The 26725-nt window shown below is 43.2% G+C and overlaps 1 protein-coding gene across 1 annotated transcript in view; it reads right to left on the reverse strand.

Annotated features, from left to right (window-relative positions):
* KIF18A (kinesin family member 18A) overlaps positions 1-26725 on the reverse strand; it is a 221245-nt gene that overhangs the window by 152750 nt on the left and 41770 nt on the right. Inside the window, exons 3-5 of the mRNA XM_069221971.1 lie at positions 8953-9110; positions 8570-8674; positions 5101-5211 (exon numbers count right to left, since the gene is read on the reverse strand). Coding sequence (XP_069078072.1) covers positions 5101-5211; positions 8570-8674; positions 8953-9110 — 374 coding nt within the window. The remainder of the gene's footprint in view (positions 1-5100; positions 5212-8569; positions 8675-8952; positions 9111-26725) is intronic.

A 26725-nucleotide genomic window follows, 5' to 3' on the forward strand; every position in this document is an offset into this window, starting at 1 on the left:
AGGCTTAAATCCAGACTTTCTCTGCGACATTATTTCCACAGAGAAAGAGTACGCAGCAAGATATACACTGTAACCGCAAGAGTAACAGTTGCTCCCTCGAAGATAACCGCTTCGAATGCACGGAAAAAAAGGGAACTGACGTCTGCACGTCGTCGAGGACCTCTTATTGCCTGTATGACGTCAGACGGCGTCGCGTGCGAGACAGTGACGTCCTCGTCGACGTGCAGAGACTAGTAAGAAGATTTCCGTCGAATGCTGGCGCCATGGGAGTATTCATGAGGTGAGGAATCCACAGGTAGTTGTATCCATCAGAACTGCCTTGTCTTCAAAGAGACGGGTGCCATCAAATGTCATTGCCATCGGGGTACCCGAATGTCACTTGAAAAGCCCATGGATGTCATCCACGCAGTTTTTGGCAGCCAGCCCACACAGGATGTGGATGTTGTATTTCGAAACATCTGGTCTATCTTGTATAATCAAGGGTAGTGTGAAATTCTTCATGGGCTAGTGGCAAGATCTCAATGACCATACCCACACAACGCATGCAAATAGCATCCCAGGAGGCAACTAGTATTCACTGAGTAGAAGGCGCGGATAGCAGAGGTGACAATGGTCTTTCAAAATAACTCCATACATTTGGATTACCTATTAGGAGGCATAGTAGGTAATGAGTTAGTGTTGAGTCTGCATCTCGACTGTTCGACCAGATTTCAGGCCTAGGATGTTGCAGAAAAAAGAGCAGGTCACCAGAGGCAGCTCTGTCACCTGGCAACCTGTCCGTTAACTGGTGGCCAAGAGCCAGCTTGCCCCAAGTGCCTCTTAGAATGTCAGTCAGTGCTTTATTAAAAGAAAGACGTGATTTTGTGGAAGTCTGTCGTGGTTGCAGGACATTCGTTTTTACTTCGGTAGACGTGTTTTCTACTGATATGTGTTTTATGTTATCCCCCATGAGTGTGATAACTTTGGGTATGGTTCTGTAGACTGAAGTTGGTGGTATAAAACTTCAGCAGCACTCTTTATTACCACAACAAATGAGTCCACAAAGTGTGTTGGGGGTATCCTGAAGATACATAAGCACATTTTCCTCATTCTAATAATTAGTGCAATCACCATGATGAAGGCGATGACGGAGCATCCTCGTCATCACCATCACCAAGGTGACTGTGCTCATAATCAGAAGATGGGGGGGGGGGGTTGAGTGGTGTTCTAGAGAAGGGCAGAGTTCTATCTGAGTGACTTTGAACATGTTGCTTTCAATATTGTGGATGGTGTGATTTTGGTCAATGTTGTGCTAGATTTGCTTCCAAGTTTGATAAAACAATGGCTTCTTCCTCCTGTGTCGGTGCTGGGGTCGATGAACAAGAGACCAGCAACTATTGCTGTACCAGGTTTGAAGTCAGGCTGGGCATCTGCATCAGAGTTGGGGATGATCCTGCAGTGGATTGTATTTCAATGCTGAAGGTGAAGTAAATCTTTAATGAACTGAAATACTTTATTTATTGGTGAAAGTAATACCACAGTCCCTTTCTACATAAGGAAGCAAAGAGCCAAACAAGCTTTTTGGCTTTGTTGACTGGCAGTAGACTTCGGGGAACAGGACATACACTATACACACATTGTTGACAGATATAACAGCAAAGTACATTGCCAAGCAGCTGTCTTCACCACACAGAGGAAAATTCTCTAGTAAATCTCATAACCTATCTTTAATTCCTGGATCACCCAACCACAGACACCTTTGGCACTCACTTGAACATCATATTACACCAGTTTGCTATCAGGATAGAGAGGAGCCCAGATCCCTAAGTATGGCCTGATCTTGGCTAGATAATATTGTAACATTCCTATACACATTTCCTCAGACTGAGCGTTGAGTGGCTCTACATTTATGTTGCTGGACTATATTGTTGCTATGTCAGGGGTGATCTCTGTGATCAAGCACAGGGGTGGGGTGGGGGATGACAAGGTGCTCGGGAATGATTTCTCTGATCACACACTGTGAAATTGTTACTGAAGATAATGCAGCAAAGCTTAACATGTATCAAAGCAAAATCGGTTAACTCACCATTATGACCGATTTTACGAACGCCAAAGTAGAAAAACAAGAACACAGGCTGCCATCTGCAGAACACCACATCTCTCCTACAGAGGGCAACATCCATGCCAAGAAAGAGGCGTTCCTGAACACGGAGAACGTTTTGAACCTTCATTTAGGCAAAATATGAAGCCCTTAAAGCCAGATCCTGGTGCAATATACTCTGCTTTCTCGTAACACAAACAGGTTACATTTAATGATAAAACCCTTCATTCGTGCATCCAGGCTTACAGTTTTATCCAGTGTAAAATCAAACTGTCCTTCATTATGAACTTAAGATCGATAGTACTGCATGTGGGACAATAAAACATTTAATTAAATGTGGCAGCCATTCATCAACCGCACCCCTGAGAGGAGGAGTAAGCTGAAGGTGTTTGCCCATCACACAAAGTGTACCCCACTGGGTACTTCCCAAATGGCTTGATTTATATTGGGATTGTCATCTGATTTTTGGTAGTTTTCATGGGTGGGTGGTTTCTCACTGGCTATACTGGGTTGGTGGGTATGGGCTATGAAAGTAAGTATTATTGTTTGGAGGTTGCACAAACAAAGGTCTAACTTGGTGCCTAAGCATTAGAAGACAAAGATACAGCAGCATAGTTTTTACCCTTGCAGGGTCCGGTCTATATGACTTCCTGTTATATGTGCACCAGACCGGTTAGATTCCACTCTTGGAAAGCTAGAGGGCTGAACAATCGTCACAAGGTGTGTTGGGTAAAAGTATACATTGACAGGTGAGGTATTAAGGTCTCCATGTGAAAGGAAAACCATCTGATCAAAACAACAACAGCAATGAGATGTGAATCGTTTAATTATGTATTGAGCCAGTTCTGTTTGAAGAGACTGCATATCTTGATTAAGAAAAGCACCCCCTTCCAGCACCTACATTTGGAAGCTGTTCACCAAGGTAGACTTACTGTCATCAGGGCATTATGCATTGTCAAATGTAGATGATCAAGAGTTCTTCAGTAGCTCTTGGAATAGACTGCTTGCAATGCCTCAACAGACAATTCCTGGGCAGTGTGATGCTGGGGACACTGGGCAAGTGAAATCTTGAGGAATAGGAGGGGTCAACACATGGCATCTGTAGCAGTGTTGGGTGTGTTGCCTGAAATGCCTGGTCTAATAGATGTATGGAAATACTCCCAAAGTTCTGTCAATTTGGCAGAAGTTAAGATTTAAATTCCTTCAACACCACGCAGTAGGAAAGGAGTGGATTCTCCCATTAGTCCAATTTACTGTAAATCATCCATTCCTAACTTTAGCTAAACTCATTCACTTTAGTCCTTCAGTCTGGCAGCTGAGAGAAGAGGGTTCTTAATCTAGGGACTGTCAATTTAGTTTCAAGCTGATAGAAGAGGCTCTATGAATGAAGCCTGGAATCACTACTTGTTAAATGTTGTGGCTTTAACATTCTGCCTCGAATAAAAGAGACTTATGTGATAACATCGTCTTCCATTCAGGATGGTTCTGATAAGATCCTGTATTTAGCCACCTTAAAACAGTAGTCAACAATCAAGGTATTCAGGTCTCTGTGGAATTAACTGGTTTCAGGTGGTGCCCTTGTAAAAAGACTGTTTAAGGAGTTTGACGTGTTAGGGGCAAAGATATTATAACCTTTCTGTTATTTATCTTTGATCTTAACCTTCTTGAGATCCTTTGGAGGATGTCTCAGAATAATATATGACTTTAATGCTTTTTTGTTTGGTTGCAAACCCTTCTGGACATTTTCTGAAAAATGTGGGCTCTTTATCATCACTCCTAAGTAGAGGGTTTTTTCACAACATAATTGTCTTTTCTTTTGAAGTCAAAATTCCCACGCAAAGTAAATTCAGAGAAATCAGGAAATAATCATTCCGGCTTCATGCTTGTTGTTGTTCTGAAAAAGATTATTTGCCTCTATTGTTTCGACGTGGTTACAGCTTGAATATCTTCTTGGAAAACAATGACTGTATTCACACATTCTGACATGTTTTGGTTAATTTGGGCCTGACAGAGGAGGGTGTTAAGTCTTCCAAGTTACTTTAGCGAGATGTTTTAGGTCAGCATTTCCTTACACTTTCAGACTTCTAGAACAACATTCACCGAGTAATTACAAGTTTAGTCTATCAGTGGTATGGCCGCATCTAGGGCAGAGTGGCCTGGAGTGTTTCTTTTGGATTTTTGTGAAGCTCCTACCTGTACAACTCCTTCCACGTTTATTTTCCCTTATAGGCTAAATGTGGTGCAGGGAAAGGAATTCTGTTATGGTCAAATGATTCTTCATAGAGCAGCTACTTTATAATGTCATGCCCATTTGCTTTCTACTGATATGCATTTTATGTTATCCCTCGCAAGTGTGATGACTTTGGATATGGTTTCCGAGCATTCTCAGATTCATTGCTATGCTTTTACTGGTGGGTCGATCAGACAGAGATGAAGGGATATGGAGTGGGTATTTCCTCATTTAGGAAATAAATGGCATGAAGGAGACGAGGAAGTAATGCCCAAATTACTTCCCAGTAAATCATTAACTGATACATCCTTCACTGTTCCAGTACTTACAATCCTCATACATTCCCTTCCTGTTGGCATGCATTACCAATCTGATACACAGGCTTTAGATTCAGAAAGAGAAAACGGGAGCAGTAAAGCTTATGGGAGGGGAGCAGCGATGCATGGATCTAGAAAACAGGTTGGGAAAAAGTGTGGCATTAACAGGAAAGAGAGCGTAAACCACATTAAAGGCGTGGAAGAAGGAAGAATCTCAGTAATGAAGATAACTAGTAAGTAATATGGACACTTGCTAACCAAAAAAAAAAAAAAATCAGTAAGGGACACAGCAGTTGCTGCAGTTTTTTAATGATCTTAAAGCTATTGGTTCATCAAAACCTCCTGCAGAAATGACAAATAGCATATAGACATGTCAAATATTTTGTTGTAATTATTTTTTAACATTGCGCTGAAGAAAACATTACTTCATTTTTATGGCCAGGCATCACGTATTAGTCTAGAATACCACATACCTGCAAAACTGCATGAGACCGAGAAGAAGTGGCATTCATATCAGTGGGGTGCTGCGTTCTGTTTCTGTTCCCATAATCCAACATTTGAAGGATCTCCTCTGCAGATTTTGGCTGAGACGTTATGATAAAACATAATTAATATTGTTTGACAACTGTAACCACAGTAGATTTATGAGTGTTAACGTTAAACAATTTATTGAGGATGCTCGGGGAAAAGTAAACAAAATGTTTAGATACTGTGCCTGTTAATGTGACAAATGGGAAATTTCCTTTAAATTAGGCAAACACATCAAAATCATGTGTGCTTGTTTTGACAATCAGTTGGACACAATTTGCTAACCATTCATCATATCTAGATACTATTCAGTGACTTTTATAAAAAAAAGATAAGATGAAAAAAGTGACTTACTAAAATCAATTGTATTAATATCTGTCACAGATTCACATGCCTGAATCATTCCACCATAACTAAGTTCCTTGGTCAATTATAATAGCAGTAAGTAGTATTCACGTTATGCGTATGCAAATGGATTAAGTGGGTGGACCCTTTCCCACTGTTGTCAATGTCAAAGTAGTCAAAATAATCAATGACACTTTTGTTGTTCTCTGTTCGCCTTTATCCCAGTTACATTCAGTTGCTTACACTTTTTCAGTTGCACATGGTACGAGGGGAGTCGGAGTTACGAAAGGTTATCTGTTTGTCAAGCATTTCTGTATCTTCAGAGCTAATCCAGATACTTCTATTACATATATGTAAGGTATAGTTCAATGATCGATTATTAGTGGTTAGTTGCTTTTCCTCTGGATCGAAGCAGGATCCGTGCCTTTGGATATACACATTTATGTTTTCTTTAATAACTTCGAAAATACTGAATGGATTTACACCAAATAACAAAAAGTGTGATCTCTGGACCAAAAGTTACCTTTCTATCAAATCTGTGATAATTCCATCCAGCGGATCAGGCTGTAGACTTATTCAAAATGTCAAAATCCCAATAGGAATCAAAATGGAAAATGCACTTTTTTTGACCCTCCCTTTTTCTCAGCACACGTTTGACGGATCAGATCGGAATTTTCCGTATACAACAAGTCCCTTGGGCACACTTTTTTTGGGAAATTTCATAAAGTCATCAAACGTCGCCAAAGTAATAGCCAAGTCAAAAAACCTGTTTTCAATGGTAACTAGGTCCTAACTATAACTATCTACTAGCATCTGCCAGTAGGATGGATAAATATATATATATATATCATACAGTTCACCATACACCATTGGTGTGACAGTTAAATGGCATATGTTAGCTGTGTATTTACAGCACCAACTTGTATGACAAAAATATATGGCTCCAGGGAGAGCTACTGTGCTCAGTTTAGGCTGCAGTTTAAAAGTGCTGCAGCAACAAAAGGTGAGCAACAATATTACAATTTAAATATTTGCTACGTGAGCCCTCAAGTGTGCCTTGTAAACCCACAGGCCTGGGTGCTTAATATATAAAAGTAGAACATACTAGACAATTAAAAAAGTATGCTTTCACTGAAAAATCACAGCGAGGAGGTTTCACTACAAAGGTAAAGATGCATTTTCCAAGACTAGGCCTAAAATAAAACCACTTTTTCATCTCTGAGCTTATGAAAATAATAAAGTGGCAATTCCAATTAGTAGAATTAGAATTAAAAGTAGATCAATGTATAGCTATAGTGAAAAAATACCTTTGTTAAAAGTGTACTTGTGCTGCCTGAGAGTAAACTGGTTTAGAACTAGTTGGCCCCAATCTGTGCTTCAGTGATGGAATACAAATTTCTGACTGGCTTATTGACGCCTGTCCTCCTGGAATCTAATGGCTTGGCCTCTGGCAGCAGGAAGACAGGAAAGGGGTTAACAGTGGACATTTATTAGGAACTAGCCTTTTGCGAAGTAGTCAAGACCAGCATGTAATACCAAGGACTGCTTTTACAGCTATGGGAACTGCAACTGCTTATTTCAACTTACTCTAGACTTTGTTTGCAATTCCAGCAGAAAGGTAAACTAGCTCTAGCACTTATAGAAGGGAGGAAAACTCATCTATGTAGGCGAGCGGCTAGTCTAGAGGATTGGACTACACTTCCATTGGTGGAATAGGGTGATGGTATCCTTGGTTGAGAACCACTGTGAATGTTTGTTGTATAGTGAGAAAGGAGTCACGAAACAGACAGTGGAAATACTACGGGAAAAGAAAAGTCAGGATTGGGTGAAGACAATTCTCCAAACACTAGCTAGTCCTCATGATAACACTAGCAACTACTACCTCAGAATATTCCTGACCTGGTAAGAAAACTTCTTGAAGGAGGAAGATTATGCCTGACTGCTGAAAGATGATGATTCAAAGACCCCTGAGTTACGCTTGCGCCCAGCAACTGTAACTGATTTCTGAGGTTCCAGTGGCTGGCCTCCTGGTGCGTTACAGGGAGACAAAAGGAGAACTCCCGACTCCATGAAGGCCAACTGACAAATGCCCTGGCTAAGAGAGACCTGGTACCTAGAAGCTAACCCTTAGGGCATGGGGCCAGAAGGATTGACCAGGAGGAGCTTTTGAATCTGTTTTAAGTTGTATTTTGTCATATTTTCTTCCCACCTTTAGTGGACAAAGAGCTGAGCCTTCCCAAGGGAGGGCGTGTCCTTATTGGGCAACAAAAAACAGGAATTGCCATAGAGCGTTTTGCGCCACTAAAAAAATAAGGTTCAGTGTGATCTTGAGGTGAAGGTGACAGGTTTCATGGTGCCATGCCAATCTACAGATCTCAGTCTTGAAGAATGGAAAGTGACTAAGCCCAAAGATAAAATCTTGGACTGAGGTGTTAAATCTATACTAGATGCAAAGTAACTGCAATGGCTATGGAATTCACCAATGGCTGGACTGAGAGCTCGGCGAAAGTGTATCTGACTCTGAGGGACGATTACCAGCTTCAGGATCTTGCCTTGCCCTGCTATAGGCGTGGGAACTCCTGAAAACAAACAAGCTCAGTAGGTAAAAACTTTAATCAGAGTGACCAGTTTGCGCTACAAGATATCCTTCCTCCGCCCACTCTCTACGAACTCCATCATGTTTATTCTCAAAACACGCGTAGGATCAACTCAACCACAAAGTGATACTTCTGACTGACGTGTTACGTTTTCTTGACGTTTTTATGGCTCAAAAAGTCATAACTCCTGTTCTTCTTACCCTATTTTACTAATGTTGTGGCCTCTTTTCTCATTTTTTTTACTCTTATTTAAAATTGGTTATTGGTCTCTTTTCTTGACTTTAATATAACACATTTGTCTGAGGCAATGTCTGCTGCTTGTGCCATTACTACCAGGGGCTGAGGACAGCTTATCTTAGAACTGTGTTTTAACCTAACCATTTGTTATTAAGTTGTTATGGGTCTCGCTTCATTTCTTCAGCTGTCAATATCAGCGCATCAATAAATAACATGCATTTTACTTTTTAAATACCTGATGCAATGTCAAGTTTTGAACTACAACACCTTTCTGAGCATCTTCACAAACAGCCAGTGCTTTGGAATGTCCAAGAAGATCACGAATCTGTTCATTGTACACCTAACCAAATGAAAGTTAAGAAAAACCATTACAAATAAAAAAAAAACATGCTTCATGTTCCGATTAAATGTTCATTTTTGTTCAACTTCCCTGACATCACAAGACCATATGCATAACTGTGGGGGCAAGCACTTCTTTATTAGAAGAGCATTCACTGAATGCCACAAGTCCAGGTAAAGACTACTGTGTAACATCCAACATGCTACACTGTGAAAGGTAGAATGGCTTTTAAAGCTTTGGATAAATGCACAATTACCATTTAGTACTTTGCTACCTACCTCAAGATAGGAAAGGGCAACACTGCATATTTTCTCATCTTTAATTAAGTCAATGCGCTTGTAGAGCTCCACCATGGTCAAAAACATTACTCCTGGTGTGTCAGGGGATCCCAGCATTGTGTGAGTCTTTCCGGACCCTGTTGCACCATAGGCAAATACTGAATGACAAGAAGAGAAACATTTGTTTCATACAGATGACATACTTCAAACTACATAACATCTTGTATTCAGATTTACATAGATAGTGTTTGGGAAACCTACCAACACACGAGAGGTGCTGTAAAATGATTTATTTGATTGTGCATGATACTTATTAGTATCTTAGTCATTCCCTGCTAGATGTAGTAATTAATAATAAAACCTAAAAAACTTGAATGCAACAGGTGACCATCCTGCAAACCTTAGTGCAAGGCAGAAATTGAGGTAGCACGCTAACTTCACGTTGTAATGGAAACAGGATCTCCTTACACCCCGATGCCTAAGAAATTGTATGAACGGGAAAGGAAAAGAGGTGATAGAGATAAGGTTAAATCCACCACTTTGGAATGATATCAAGTTCAATAGCAGGCAGGTAGTGGGTAAAGTTTATAATTTCAATAAGAGTGGTCTGACCTGTGGTGAGTATGTGAAAACGTGATGGGAAGTTTGTGTTCAGATGTGTTGCTTTCTGAGATCCGAATAGTAGCAAACAGCTTGGTAGACAGAGCCAAATAAAGAAAATATTCGATGAAGAGATAGAGGGTATAATGGCACTTTGCCTTAAACTTGCCTGCTTGCTTGATATCAAGTTCCAGCTTAGTAATTAGATTTTACACTGTTAATGACACCATTCAGAGCATACCACTACATGTGCTTGCCTTCTAGGTTGTGATCCATCTCAGTCACTTTGCAAAGAATTATGACAAAATTGTATGCTGGGGAGGCTAGTGTGTTATGCTTCTAAAATGCCATTTTTATAAATAGTGCAACAGAAGAAGAACATTACAACAGACTGGCTTATGTTTTAGAGGGAAGGATAACATTAATTTTTGTGCCGGAGACAGATATTCCTTTTGGGAAAGATCAGATCCTTCTTGCCATGGGCTAAGAGAATATAAAGGCAGATATATTCCAAATATTTCTGAGAAAAGGTCTCTCTTCCTATGAGGAAATTATTGAAAGCAATAATTTGGGGTGTCAGGAAGCTTTCTAATTTTAATTGCCTAATGTGACTTATATACCCATTCCACAGAATTTAGGTGTAAAAATTAAAACTACACTCACTGTGGTTAAAGATAGCAAGAGTCCAAGTGTCATGGCACAGCAAATTTAAAATGGACAAAAACGTACCAAAAAGCTTATATATCCATGGATATTACAGGAGTAAAAGATCTGTTTTTCACAATAATACACCTCACGTTCAGTCAAGAAGAACGAGTTACTTACCTTCGGTAACGACTTTTCTGGTGGATACATTAGCTACCTGTGGATTCCTCACCTAATGAATACTCCCATGGTGCCAGCATTCGACGGAAATCTTCTTCCTAGTCTCTGCACGTCGACGAGGACGTCACTCTAGCCCACGCGACGCCGTCTGACGTCATACAGGCAATAAGAGGTCCTCGACGACGTGCAGACGTCAGTACCAAAATTTTTTACGTGCATGAGAACAACAACCCAATGCAATGAAAGAGCAAGGCAACATCCCATAACATTGTAAAATACACAACATTGCAATAAAATGGCTGTAAATGTAATATAACTCTCTCTTTTTTTTTTTTTTTAAACAAATATATGCAAATCATGTATATACACAAGATATATACATATATATATACATATAAAGATACACAAGTATCCATATATACAACATCTATTGCAACCTTGAATACCAAGAGGAGCGCACTCAAGGATTACTTGGTAAGACCAGAAAGGCAACGGGGAGGCAGGTGGGACCGTGAGGAATCCACAGGTAGCTAATGTATCCACCAGAAAAGTCGTTACCGAAGGTAAGTAACTCGTTCTTCTGATGGATACAACTACCTAATGAATAGAGTCCCAAAGCAGTACCACTCCCGGTGGAGGGTGCCTGTATGGTCAAACCAAGAAAATCCTGCAGCACTGACCGTGCAAAATGGCTGTCCCTTCTGACCTCAGAGTCCAAACAGTAATGTTTCGCAAAAGTGTGAAGGGACGACCAAGTTGCGGCTTTGCAGATGTCGACCACAGGAACACCTCTGGCCAAGGCCGTAGTGGCCGACTTAGCTCTGGTGGAATGAGCTCTAATGCCATCAGGAGGATCCTTCTTTGCCAAAGAGTAACAGATTTTAATGCAAAGAACAACCCACCTGGAGAGTGTTCTCTTGTGGACTGCCTTTCCTCTCCTCTTGCCCACGTATCCGATGAACAGTTGATCCTCCAGCCTGAAGTCCTTCGTTCTATCAATGTAGAAGCTCAACGCCCTCTTTGGGTCCAATCGATGTAGTCTCTCTTCCTCCTTTGAAGGATGAGGCGGAGGATAGAACGTGGACAAAGTAATTGTCTGGGCCAAATGGAAGGGTGAAACAACCTTCGGGAGGAAAGCAGCCTTGGTCCTCAACACCACCTTATCCCCATAAAAAGTTGTATAAGGGGGTTTTACCGATAAGGCCTGCAACTCACTCACTCTCCTTGCAGATGTTATAGCCACCAGGAAGACTGTTTTAATAACCAAATACCTTAATGGGCAAGAATGCATAGGCTCAAAAGGGGACCCCATAAGGAAAGTGAGGACCAAGGACAAATCCCATTGAGGCATCACAAATGGTTTTGGAGGATATTTATTTAGAAGACCTTTCAAGAATCTGAGAACAATAGGGGATTTAAATAACGATGGTTGATCTGGAAGACAAATGAAGGCTGACAGGGCAGACAAATAACCTTTAATGGTAGCCACTGCACAACCTTTCTGCGCTAGAGACAGAGCAAAAGACAAAACATCTGACAGATGAGCATGTAAGGGATCAATCTGTCTCTCTCCACACCAGATAACAAATTTAGACCACCTATTAGCGTAGATAGATTTAGTGGAGTGTCGCCTGGCCGCTAATATAACATCCACTACATCAGGCGGGAGGGAGAAGGAACTCAGGTTGCCCCGTTCAATCTCCAGGCATGTAGGTGTAGACTCTGGAGGTTGGGGTGTAAAACCTGCCCCTGCAACTGCGAGAGGAGGTCTGCCCTGAGAGGGAGACGGAGCGGAGGGCACAGCGAGAGTTGGAGAAGGTCGGAGTACCACACCCTCCTTGGCCAATCCGGAGCTATTAAGATGACTTGAGCCCGGTCTTGGCGAATCTTCCTCAACACTCGAGGAATCAAGGGTATGGGGGGAAACACGTAAAGCAACTGGTCGCACCAGGTTATCAGAAACGCGTCCCCCAATGCTCCCTGCACCGGATACGGGAGGCTGCAGAATAACGGACAATGCGCGTTCTCCCGAGTGGCAAACAGATCTATCCGAGGAAACCCCCACATCTGGAAGATTAGACGGACTTGATCTGGATGGAGACGCCACTCGTGGTCGGCCGAGAATTGGCGACTGAGACGGTCCGCACGTACATTCAAGACCCCGGCCAGATGATTTGCTACCAAGCAAATCTGATGGTCCTTTGCCCAGGACCATAGTCGAAGAGCTTCTGTGCAGAGAAGGTACGACCCTACTCCTCCCTGTTTGTTTATGTACCACATCGTGGTAGTGTTGTCCGTCAGGACCTGTACCGACTGACCACGAAGGGAAGGGAGGAAGGCCTTGAGAGCCAGACGTACAGCCCGTAACTCTAACAGATTGATATGAAACCTCTGTTCCTCTGGAGACCAAAGTCCTTTGATCTCCAGATCCCCCAGATGAGCTCCCCACCCTAGAGTGGAAGCATCCGTTATGACCGTGGCCACTGGTGGCGACTGCGCGAACGGCTTTCCTTGTGAAAGATTGTTGCTTGCAATCCACCACTTCAAGTCCACAGCAGCATCTCTGGAGATCTTGACCACACCTTCTAGATCTCCCTTGTATTGAGACCACTGCCTTCGGAGGCACCACTGAAGAGCCCTCATGTGCCAGCGAGCATGCGTGACCAACAGTATGCAGGAGGCAAACAGACCGAGCAGACGAAGGACCTTGAGGACTGGAACTACAGCTCCATTTCGAAACATTGGAACCAATTCCTGAATATCTTGAACCCGCTGAGGCGGAGGAAAGGCTCAATTAAATTTTGTATCCAGTACTGCCCCTATGAACAGGAGGCGCTGAGAGGGCTCCAGGTGAGATTTGGGCACGTTCACCGAAAAGCCCAGGTCGAACAACAACTGGGTTGTTGACTGCAGATGATACGACACAAGCTCCGGGGACTTGGCTTTGATCAACCAGTCGTCCAAGTAAGGGAATACTGCTATCCCCTTCCTTCTGAGCTCTGCCGCAACCACTGACATCACCTTCGTGAAGACTCGAGGTGCTGAAGTAAGACCAAACGGGAGGACCACAAACTGATAGTGCTGTGACCCTACCACAAACCGGAGATACTTCCTGTGCGACTTGAGTATCGGGATATGAAAATAAGCATCCTGCAAGTTGACAGACACCATCCAATCTTCTTTGTTCAACGCCAAAAGCACCTGTGCTAGGGTCAGCATCTTGAACTTTTCCTGATTGAGGAACCAATTCAAGATCCTCAGATCCAGGATCGGTCTCAACCGACCATCTTTCTTGGGAATCAGGAAGTACCTTGAGTAACAACCTTGACCCCTTTCCTGCTCTGGAACCAACTCCACTGCGCCCTTTGAAAGGAGGACTTGAACCTCCTGTTCTAGCAACAGGAGGTGTTCTTCTGAACAATAAGATGGGCGGGGCAGGAGGGGGGGGCGGAAACACCCGAAAGGGAAGGGTGTAGCCTTTTCCCACAATACTGATAACCCAAGTGTCCGTTGTAATAGTCTCCCACTTGTGGAGAAAATGCCGTAATCTTCCCCCTACAGGAGAGGAGTGAGTGGGAAATGGTGGAAGCCTAAGGCTGCTTTCCCTGCTGCACCCCTCCAGAGGATGAGGAAGAGGCAGAGTGCTGTTGAGAGGCTCCTCTGGTGCGGGCCCTACCTCTCCCTCTAAATGATCTATAGGGGTGGGAAGAGGCGGGTTGCTGGAACCTCCCCCGAAAGGAAGAGGAGGAAGAGCCACGCCCAAATCCACGAAACCTCCTGAAAAATCTGGAAGAGGCAGAGGAAGAAGGAGCTTGCAGCCCTAACGATTTGGCTGTGGCCCTGCTCTCCTTAAATCGCTCCAAGGACGAATCTGCCTTTGCTCCAAACAGTTTGTCCCCATCAAACAGGAGGTCTAAAAGGGTCGACTGTACATCCGCAGAAAACCCTGAATTACGGAGCCAGGCCTGTCTCCTTGCCACCACAACCGTGCCCATCGCCCTAGCCACCGAGTCGGTCGTGTCCAGTCCAGACTGGATAATCTGGGTTGCGGCAGCCTGGGCGTCTGAGACAAAATCCAAGAGTCCCTGGGGAAGCTCCGTAAAAGAAGATGAAATATCATCCATAAGAGCATGGACATATCTCCCCAGAATGCAAGTTGCGTTGGTGGCCTTCAACGCCAAACTGCAAGAAGAAAATATCTTCTTGGATTGCGCATCCAGTTTTTTGGAGTCCCTGTCTCCTGGCACCGTCGGGAAGGATCCAGGCGCTGATTTTGAAGAACAGGAGGCTTGTACCACCAAGCTCTCCGGCGTAGGGTGTCTTGAAAGAAAGCCAGGGTCAGATGGTGCAGTCCGATATCTCCTGGCCACAGCCCTATGAACTGCCGAGGAAGATACAGGCTTCTTCCACACCTCCAACACCGGATCAAGCAAAGCCTCATTAAACGGCAAGAGAGGCTCCGCTGCAGCAGAGGCCGGATGCAGCACCTCCGTCAATAAATTTTGCTTCGCCTCTGCCACTGGCAAAGGCAGGCCCAGAAAATTAGCCGCCTTCCTCACCACCGCGTGAAAGGAAGCAGCCTCCTCCGTATACTCCCCTGGAGATGAAAGGTCCCACTCAGGGGAAGTATCCAGCCCACTGGCCGTATCCAGACCATGCAGTCCATCACCCGAGTCCTCAACCTCTCCTTCCTCCAGGACTCGCTGGTACTCCTGCTCTTCCAACAGACGGAGAGCACGCCTCCTTGAATGTAGTCTCTGCTCAATGCGCGGAGTCGACATGGCCTCTGCCGAAGTCGAAGATCGGCGCCGATCTCCAGAAGCATCCGACGCCGCATCCGGCGCCGCAGACAGCTTCGGCGCCGATGAAGGAGCAGGGCAAAGGGATCTTGGAGCTGATGGACCCACCGGAGTCACAGGACGAAATCCCGACGTCGACGGGATGGAAACATCCGGAGCCAATCCCTCTGAAGCCACCGGAGCGGCCACCGGCACCGACACCGGCGCTGAGCCCACATTCCCAAAAGGGAGAAAGGGCATAAAGGGTGCCGGCCGAAGAGGCGCAGGATCACCCAATGAAAAGGCCAAAGGCCCCGACGGACCAGCCGGAGCACCTCCTGGAGCCATCTGCTGAAAGATGGTATACATTGCATTCAGAAATGCGGTACTATCGGCTCCAGGGGCTGGAAAAGCCGGATACTGGGGTTCCTGGGGTGCCTGGATCGAAGGTGACCCCCGACGCCGGAGACATCCCAAGAGGCTGCATCACCTCAACCACAGACGCTTGTCCAGGTGAAGTAGGTGACGCCGGAGAGGGCAACGGCGTCGATGGATGCGGCGTGACCGTGGGACTGACCTCCCAAGTCCTCCGACGTCGAGCCGAAGGCGACCTCGAACGAGTCTCCTTGCTTGAATGACGCCGTGAATCTCTACGGCGCCGGGAGTCTCAATGACGCCGATGAGACCTTGGCGAGGAAGACTTCTTGTGATGTTTTTCCTTTCTCTTCGACTTCGCCAAGAATTATTTAGCCTCACGTTCCTTGAGGGCCTTCGGATTCATGTGCTGACATGAATCGCAAGTCACAACGTCGTGATCGGAGCTCAAGCACCAGAGACAGTCGGAGTGAGGATCCGTAACGGACATCTTGCCCCCACACTCTCGACAGGGCTTGAAACCAGACTTTCTCTGAGACATTGTTACCGCAGAGAAGAACTACGCAGCAGAAAACACACTGTAACCACTAAAGTAACAGTAGCTCCCTCGAAGATAACCGTTTCGAATGCACGGAAAAAAGGGAACTGACGTCTGCACGTCGTCGAGGACCTCTTATTGCCTGTATGACGTCAGACGGCGTCGCGTGGGCTAGAGTGACGTCCTCGTCGACGTGCAGAGACTAGGAAGAAGATTTCCGTCGAATGCTGGTGCCATGGGAGTATTCATTAGGTGAGGAATCCATAGGTAGTTGTATCCATCAGAAACAGGATATCCAGTGAGACAGTTAATTTTGCTATAAAGCTAAAGGCCCTTCTGGGTAAGAATTGCACAGATACTCATGAAACTACATGCAATTTCAAAGTTTGGAGTATGCAGCTGGTACTTCTATTGTTGTTTCAGGTTTCTCATGATGTCCTAGCATCTGGGGCAGTGAAGAAAAGGGTTTGATGGGATTATCTGGAACAGAAGTTTAGAAAGCAATGATAGAGGTGACCCAGTTTTAAATGTGGTGTACACAATGTTGTCGAGCTCTGTCCTCGATTGGGGCAGGCTTGGAATTATTACTAAAATTAACTGACTGTGATACCGCTGGGAGTCGTGAGAGAAAAACAAACTTGTTTCTCAGAGGGACACAGAAAGACAGGCTAGTACGACTAACTTGAGGGCCATTTAGGAAGAAATTTAAGAAAATGTGAGGCAAGATAGCTCGACCAGTTAAGCACTTGCTGCTTACGATTGTGATACCAGCAGGGCATGAGTCAGACTTTTCATAAAGCCAACTCAGTCGTTCACACTACTAAGGCTGATGAAGTGGAGAAATGGTCCATGAAAAGGTATCAGTGGACATGATGAGACTCATGACTGTGCCATGTACCAAGAATTGTTTTGCACTGGCTTTGTAGTACAGATCCATTTGGAGACAGGTGGGATTTGTTATGGTATAGAATTTTGTATTTGTTAAGAACACAGTCATTGCTGTGGCCTTGTAGGGGTCCCTGTAGGGTAATTGGAGGCAGCGTTTCTAACTGGATAGTTTTCATAGGGTCTAGAGTCTGTTCGATGTGGTGCAGGGCCTGGGTGTCTTGACTTTCACCATCTATTCATGTAAGCCAGTTTCTCTCTCTTCTGGTCCTATGTGCCTAAGACTCAAGGTTGCAGGCGTCTGTTGATGCAGCAGTAGTGCCTTGGCAAGTTGGTGCAGGAGCCACTAGGCAAGTGTTGCGTTAGGTTAGTGTATCGTTACCACCTGTAGGTGAAAGTGTCATCCTGTCCTGGTGCCGCCTGCTACATGTGTGGGTGTGTGAAAGTGCAATGCAGAAGTACTGAGTTTAATTACCAATTTGTAGACTTGTAGAGTGAGTACCACAGTGTGGTGGTGCACGAGTGGTGCTAAAGTCTGCAGGAGCAGTACATGTAAAGATGGAAGCAGATGTAAATGGGAGGAGGACTGAACTGCAGGTGCAAATTCTGCACCTGTATCATATATGCATTCTACAAATGTGGTGTTTATACATTTCTAGAAAAGTGGCACCTTCGGTAACTGAAATGTGAGAAAATTCATTCATCAGCCAGTGGATTCATGATTGCTCTAAAATTTAGATCTCACATGTGATCCTGCCGACAAGCCCTTTCACAATAACATCTTCTATTAGGGTGGACTCACTTGACAATTGCATAAGGCCACTACGCTGACACTGGAGATGGTCAAATACTGATAACTGTCATGTTGTCATTTACGTTTAGTAGTTCTGGACCACTCTAGTGCAGGTGTATATGTATGCTATGTGGCTTTGAATTTTGTGGATATGAATTTTTCCCAACCTCCAAAAGTCTCTCTTGTCACCCTTGTGGGCCACAGAAATAGGTGCGTATGGCCCATTAGCCAAATGTCCCCTAAAATAATAATGGGGGCTTTCATTACAAAGTAAGCCCATCAAGAGCCATAGAAATGGAGAGTTTGTGTAGGTGTCCCTGAAAAACGAAAATATGGAAACAGAATCAAATTATCTCTGTAGTGTAGAAGTTGTGAGAGATGGGACAATATATAGTTTACAGCCAAGGTAAATTAAGGAATATACAATAAAACTACAGTCTCGTTAACGACTCCTAACAACAAAGCACACATTTTCAGGTGGATGTACACAAATGATCAGAAAATGCCATCATTTACAGGGTAAGAGGGCCAATGACTGATGCGGACGGAACTATTACTCCATGCAGTTTGCTGTCATGGATGGAAGCAGAGTATAAATGGCACTTGGAGAGATGAATGACAGAATAGAGGTGACCCACATGCCTTTATATATATATATAAACACACACATATACACACACACACACACACACACACACACACACACACAGACACACACACATTATTTACTTTTTAATTACTTTTTTTTACTAGACCCTGCCTGACAGCTAAGAAGACAGTCTAGAAAGAATTGGTCTATAAAGTGTTTTCCCTTCAACGGTAATCTGTGACATTTCTTGTAAAAAAGAAATGCATATCTCTAGGCTTTAATACGGAGAAATAACAATCCATCTTTAAAGGCCTACTGATTTTAACATATGTTTTTCTCCCCAGTCAATAGTTCAGGCCGAAATTGTTCCTCATACATTTCCATAGAAACAGATCAGACCTATGGCAAGAGAAATATTTTTCCCATTGAATCAATCAGGCCTGTAGTGGTTAGAAATGACTTATAACCATAATCAACTGAGGAAGGACTCCTCTGAGTATAAAATTTCCTACAAGGCAACCATTAGGCATACAGTCATAATATTACACAGTACACAAAGTTACACTTGGCAACGCAAAATACTCTCCTAAGAGGATCTAACAAGGATTCTTACAGTAAAAGTCTTCTGTACCCACAGTTTGTTTCAGAGTGTAACCAGCACCTAAGCCATTGCCTACTACAGCAATGTGCAACATTCCATGTCTCAAAAGACCTGCCTATAGATTTTAGCACTGCATAATAACAATCCACCTGTAAATGAACCGCCATAAACAAACTCTTTTCACAACAAATAAGGCCTTCTTGCCTTGTCATAACTTTTCATTATAAACAGGTCACAGCTAAGGAATCGGACATAACTTTTCCAGGTGAACTAATAATGCTTATAGCCTTTGCCAGCATCCAACAGCTCCTCCCAAACCTTAACTGCCCACTGGGACTTGGTGGATTTAATTGCTTTTCATAGTTCAGTCTAGCATGTAAAATATCTGGTTTCATATTGCTTTTCAGGCTTCCATCAGAGCGGTTTTAGTCACTCTGCATTTGTTAGCAAACCATTTGTGTGATGTAGGGGCCACAATGAAGGACCATCCTTGCAAAGAAAGGCTTAAATTTCCCAAATAATGATTTGTGCGTGGCCAATATCTGAAGGGGGGGTTGCAAGCCTGCTCTATACAATTAGATAGTGTACTACAGATAGCACCATACATCTCGTTCAATGATGCCTCTTTGCTTGCAATATACACCAACTTTACTTTGCGACTATTGTGGCTCAGGGCCACAGTGTTAAGGGATAGTCCCCAAACAAGCTTTACTCTTGATATTAATCCCTTTTAATTAAGGACAAGAGGAAAGTGGTTGCTCTCCAACCGATCGATAATCTCCATGTCTACAACCTCATGCCAGATAGTAAGGTCAAATAATGTGTCATCAATGTTACTGGAATAGGAACATTACAAGTTCTGGGTTCATGGGTGGCTGTAATATCGGAAATCTGGATGACAGTTGCACTCATCTTGGGACACTTTTTGGTTGTAGAATAGGTGGAAACTCCCCAGCATTCATACTCTAAGAAAAACAAATCTAGCAGGGGTTGGTAGGGCTCAAAGCAGCAGTTAAAATCATCCACAATAACCTTTAAATACCTCACCCATAATCTGCTAGTACAGTGTTAAGTATTGTAATAGTTTGCAGCAACTTGTTAAAAGAAGATGAAGTATTGTACATATTCACCAAGAGGTAGGGAGTGCCCTGCTTCAGGAACAGTTTAATTGCAAGGCGGTCAGAAGAATCAATATTGATGACCTTAATCGAGCAATTTAAGGATGTTTTAATCCATACGAGCAAACCACCCGACGGTCTACCTGCTTTAGAGGGGAGGGCATCAATACTGTTTGTGGAATAGCCTTGCTTATAAAGTTTATCAACTGCCCAAGTTTCTTGGAAAATACAGATTTGAAATCCCTCCAGAAATCAGCACCAATCCACATCCGTCTACTTGGATTTCATGCCTGCTATATTTCAGCTCATAAGCCGGAGACCCACAGGCCCACTATGAGGGCTCACAGTTCCAGAAGTGGGAATACCTGAGCTGTTGGAAATGCTTCAAGTATGATGGATTTTCCGCTAGCCACAGAACCCAAATGACAGCATGCAACAGTCTTGTGGGATTGAGGTGAGGGATCTAGATTAGGTGTTATGGGAGAAACAGTTGAAACACTGGCAATGAGCAAAAAAGTAGGTTGATATGGCCCTAGTTTTGCCTACCTGGGAGGAGATGTTAGCCCTACTCCCTTCCCTGTGTTGAGGAGACCCAACCATATGGCAGCCATCAGTTGCCCCTTCTGAAAGGCTATTGCTCTGGAGACCCACACCGTCAGTGAGTCAATCGACTCTATCCAGAACATCAAAGCAATTTGAAACTGGTATATTATAAATCCTAATGGAACAGTATTGGCCTAGGCTGGTCATATCTTAGAAGCTGGGTTTGTAGAAATATCCCAGAGGTAGAAGGGCATTCTTCGACTCCCCTGACTGTCTATGCACTTATTCAAATAATTACCTTTGAACCAAATTGGAGTCTTTAAAGTTAATAATAATGCGATACCCTGGATGGTCTACCCGGCCCTGCACAATCCACCCAGCTCTACGTGTTAGGAAAATATTATGTGCCAATGACACCAGAAAGTATTTGTTTCTTACAAGCCAGTTTAGACATGTATTGGCCAGTTCCTCATGCATCTCACTCTGACCTTGCAATCTGGGCACTCCTGACAGAATTGCCACATAGGGACAAGCTGCAGGTGGCAAGTTGATGATCGGAGGCTTGTGGCTGCGGGTTGAACTAGCTGACTAGCTGACTATTTGACGGTGGTATTACTCTGGGAGTTGGAGAATGAACAGTTAAAGGAAAAGAGGGGAACTACCATTATCACGGTTAGAGCGAGTTTTCATGTGGGAAAGAGCATGGTTGATTGGGGCTTCCCTCTCCTCTCCATGCCCTGTTGGAATTGAACCTGGGGTTTTCAGAATATCGTCACAAACTTGCTCAATGGTTGCAAGGCGCACCAAAATAGGTGTAAGTTTCAAGCTTAAGGTGGCTTTGACTTTATCAACTATCTCCAACACCAAATGAGCCGCTCAACTTAGATAAAAATCAAAACCCCCTCTTAGCAGTTACATAAGGTGGCTGTAGAGGCTCCGGAGTAGTAGAAACAGATTCAACGCGAGCACCAGTTATGCACTGGTTGTTCCGGATGGCTCTCCACATTTTTGTTTTGCTTGTTGAAGTTCTGCACAAAACAGCCTCAGAGAGGTGGGCACCATGCAATGCACTAGATGGAGGGTGAATGATCCTGTCTGCCCCACCAGACTCCACCACAGAAGGGGGTGTCAATGACAACTATTGCTTCAGATGCCATTCAATATCAGTGGACACCAGCTCTATTGCCCTCCGTAACAAGTAGTATAACCATGTAGTTTTTGGGGAAGGAGTGGCAGTGTGGGAGCCACCAGCACACATCCATTTACCCATGTAGGCCACAAATGAAGGGGAAGAAGTAGAATCTTCAAGAACAGAGTACAGGCAAAAAAGGAAAAAGATAAAAGCAACGATGAAGAAGGCAGCAAAGTACGTCAAGCACTATAGTAATGTAGCCCCGAAGTTTTAACAGCAACAGCAGTTGCCCACTCCCCCCCCCACCCCCGATTTTGCTAAAGCCACCACCTCCACCCACTTGAACAGAGGTCGCGGAAAAGACAGGCAGGACAGACAATAGCCAGGGCTGTATGTCCTTATAGACGTTTCTAACCTCTAAGCTGGCAGTCCACTTCAAGTCAACTCACTTACTTGCCACGCTAGCTGGTTTGCTTGGATGGTGGGACCCTAGGGCTGCAAGTCAGAATGTATGCTGCCAATAAGCTGCCAGTAACCACACTGATCTGTGGAGGACCTTATAGTAGTGCCCCTCCCCCCCACAGCTAGAGGTACTCATAGTGGGTCCAAGGTGCTACACCACAGCCAGATGGTATTCAGTTTGTAGCACAACACAGCACCTGCAGCTGCCATCCACCGCCCTAACTGCCCTGCCGTACACATGTGCCCGCCCGTCACCACAAGCGGGCCAGGTACAGTGGCAATAGTCAGGCACAGCAGTAGTAGTAGTAGTAGTAGTAGTAGTAGTAGTAGTGCCAGTAGCCAGCACAGCATCACAGGAAAGCAAGCGGTAGCTCAGTTAGAAAGCCTTGGGAAATTTGTTAGAAAACTTCAAAGGGATCAAGGTCCAAGGTATAGAATCTGGGAGCCAAAAAGAAAACAGAAGCCTAGGTTCGTAAGCCTGGGTAAACCCCCTGGGGCTTGAAGGGCAGAGCGGGGAATCTGTGGATTGCAATCTTCCCTCGTGGCTCTCTCAGCGCGTGTCCGGGCGGGCACGAGTATGGTGTTAGGGGGAGGATGCGTAATCAGTATCAGTGGAAACGTGATATGTTAGGCCTGCTGTTGTTATTGTAACTTATCATAAATAACCATGCCTATATCCTTTATATTTGGCTTGTTACCATAACTACCTCAGGCCTATTGTACTGAGCATAAGCACAGTGCAGTAGGCCACAAGGCAACCACGGGGCATAGTCAGAAAAGTAAAATGCATACAAAATTACAGTAGGCAAAGCAAATACCATCTCACCTAAGAGAGTCTAATAGGGATATCTTTTATGCCTACAGTTTGTTTATGTGGATCACCAACACCAAAACCCTTACCTATTACGGTATTGTGTGGAATTCCATAGAACAGATTATCTGCTCATGGGTGAAACAATCTGTCCTTAAAATCTATTATGTTTAACATGTGCTTTGCAGAATAAGTAGGTCAGACTTTGTCATGATGTTTCTTAATAGACGGATTAAACCTATGAAATTTGGAATTACTTTGTCCAATGAAGCCTTTACCCTTTAACATTGCCCTTATATTTTAGCAACACCTCCTTTTTCTAAACCATCATGCATACAGTTATCAAATTACAAATATGTAGAACAATACAGCTTGCAGAATAACACACAACTTCTCTCAATACAGCCTAAACAAGAGTCATCACAGTAACCCCCGGCCCCCAGGGTTTGAATCACCATTGCTCTAATTGCTAACATCTCTACATTCATAAGGTTAAAAGACTGTGCTGTATCCATGGCAAGACTATCAACAACTATAGACAATCTTTACATCATCCATTGCTATTCCCATAGGAGGAATAATAGCCACCAGTATTTCCAAAACTACTTTTCCGAAACATCTCTTCATTTTTCTCAGATTGTGTTCCTCTTTCAATTATTACACATGGTAGATTCCAGGACAACTGAAGCTAAATAGCAAAAAAAAAAACAATCCTTTGTCAAATTGAAATAAGCAGTCTTCCCACAAACATAATAAATTCCTTTAATGACAGGTGCTCTCCCTTTTAGAAATGCCCCCTAACTTTAGAGGCTTTGTCGCATGTACTTTCACCAACAAATTCTATCCTACCTCCTTCCGTACGACTACACCTTACCATACACATTTTACCTTTCCCATACCATCCTCAATCTTGGATGTAAACATAAAAACCTAAACTCTTCTTCTTACTCGATCTCTTCCAAAGCATACTCCTGTTCTTCCACAGTTCTCACCATTTTCAAACATTTCTCATTATATTCCATGATACAATCATGCCCTTCCTTCCTCAATAAACATGAATGAACAGTATCCATAGGAGGTTCAGCTTTGATTTGTATAATCTCCTTTATATATTTACCATATCTTATATAGTCATCCTTTTCACAAATTAATAGATGCTTCAATGTCACATTAAAATCAGTTAGACATGGACAAGGAAGCTCCTCATAATTGAAAATAGCTACACTGCAGGAGACTGAGTAACAAAGCTCCAGAAGCTCGTAGGTTGACCCTCCCTAAACAATTTAGGAAGACAAGTACACAAAACATTAGTCAACTTTAATAATTTCAATATACACTTTTATCTTTCTTGTGTATGCATTATCTCTAAAGCCACTAACCTAAAGCTTTTTGTGTACTTGTATCTCTTGTGCTAATTCCTTATGGTTAATTCTAATTGCAGCATCCCTAGCTATATGCTTTTAAAACATTTCTCACAGGAGTAAGTAAGCACACTAACAGGTTAATCTAAAATTAAAGATGATAACGCCTTCCCTAAGATTTTACTGCAAGTGCTGTATCCCAACTTCCTGTTGGAAACTAAAAACAAAAATTAATTTCTTCTTCAGTTTATAATTAAACTTAATAGTGACTTCTCCATTCTTGTAAAAAGAAAAGAAAAATTCAAAATCAAATCCAAGTTCATCAAACATTTAATAGTCTGTGCATTCTTCTTTCAGTCTTTGAGCAACGTTCCCATCAATGTTGTGATTTTCATCTAAAGTCAGCATTTCAATATCTCTTTTTCACCCTGAAGGTGATTCTTCTTCTGAATCAGTCTCTAAAATGGATTCTCTCTCAAAAATATTGTGGTACTTATTCCACTGAAAATATCATTCTTCAACAGTATCTTTTTCCAACACTGTATCTAGATATATTTCCGATTAGAAGCTGTCCTTCTGGCTGTTCTTCTACCAGTTGATGTTTCACTCTCATTTATCTCCCAGGCTGACTGCTTTCTTGTCTCTGACTTTGACTCAGTGTTTTGCTTGCAAGTTCTCTTCCTAGGAATTTCTCTAACCCTTACTTGTTCAGTAACAGACTCCGGTTTCTATCAGAACTTTGGCTCTCACTTAATCTGGTATTCTATTCAGGCTTTCTTTTGTCTGCTCTTTCCACAGTGAATTTTCGTCTTCCAAAGTACTTTTTTCCAATTCTGACTTTCAGTAGCGACTTGTCAAACCTATTTTACTATTTTACTTCTTCTTCTTGCCACCCACGCTTTACTCTTTTGCTTGGCAACAGCCCTTCACTCTGATTCCTTCATAACTGGACAGCTGGAGTTTCAAGCTCTTAACTTAACTCTCACTCACTTAAAAAACTGTCGCTTTAGATTTCTCTTGAATTTTCAACTGGATTTTTGACTTGATCTTTACCAGTTGAAGAAGACCGCTCCCCCCTATGGATACACGTTGCAAACTTGGCCTGGACAGTCACTTAAACTGTCACTTTGTTAAGCAGTCTATGCATCTTGTTCATCAGTTGTCTCCTCTTCTACTGATTTAACTCTTTGTGTGAGTGAGCAGAATGGATCTATTGAGGCACTCTTGCACATTTGACTGCACTATTGGTAGTCAGGATAAATTGTTATTGGTCACTCCACTGTTCTTCTAAAGACCTCTTGCACACATGTTTACGAATGAAAATCAAGTGCCCTGCATTCAGACTGTGGCAGGGCTTATCCCTGTAGTCTTCTGTGACGGCACCCATCTGGCGAAAGACGGATTTTACCACATCAGCCAGATTTTGGCAATAATCCAGAACAGTCTTATCAGTTGTTGAAACTAATGTAGCCAATGGTACATGTGCAAGCCTCGTTGCTCTACCCATGACGATTTCAAGGGGTGGTAATCCTGTCTTCCTGTTTGGAGTACTTCTCATCTTCAACAACATAAGGGGAAGTGCATCAGGCCATTTCAGACCTGTTGAGGCACAGACTGTTGCAAGTTTGTTCTTGAGGTCTCAGTGAATTCAGTCTTTCCACCACACCAGTGGATTGTGGTTGGTAACTGCAATGGAATCTTTGTTTGATCTCAAAAGCTGTAATTCATTTCTGTAGCACTTCGTTCTTAAAGTGAGTGCCACGGATAGTCTTAACAGAAGTTGGGAAGCTAAATCGTAGTGTCGACTCCCTCAACAACAATTTGGCTACTGTAAACCTATCTACTCTCTTAGTGGGAAATGCCTCAACCCATTTAGAGAACAAACGGACTACTATCAAGCTATACTTAAGGCCACTGCAAAGTGGCATCTCAAAGTCTGCTTGCAATCTCGCAAATGGGCCCTCCAATTTCTAGTGTGATTCACAATGGTAACAAACTTTTGTCCTTGATTATTTACATCACAAACTAGACCGTGTCACTGACATCCTCAGCAAATGTCGAAATCCTGTATTTTCCCTGGTACTTTTTGAACAGCTTGATTAGGCTATTTCTCCATGTATGACCTTCATTATGTAAACATTTACACGTGGGCTGTAATATCAAATCAGGTAGAGCATACTTTAAATATTTATTTATATAGAAATCCTGATAATTATTTTTGTAACCCAATTTCATCTATTTTATTTCTTCATTATCAGGAGCATCTTCTTGCAGATTTCTCCAGTCAGTCAAAAAAGTTTGCCATGAATTAATAAAGAAACAGTTTACATTGCCTATACCTCTTAACATCACAATTTGCAAA

This window comes from Pleurodeles waltl, chromosome 3_1 (genome assembly GCF_031143425.1).
Source record: "Pleurodeles waltl isolate 20211129_DDA chromosome 3_1, aPleWal1.hap1.20221129, whole genome shotgun sequence".
In the NCBI taxonomy this organism is placed as follows: domain Eukaryota; kingdom Metazoa; phylum Chordata; class Amphibia; order Caudata; family Salamandridae; genus Pleurodeles; species Pleurodeles waltl.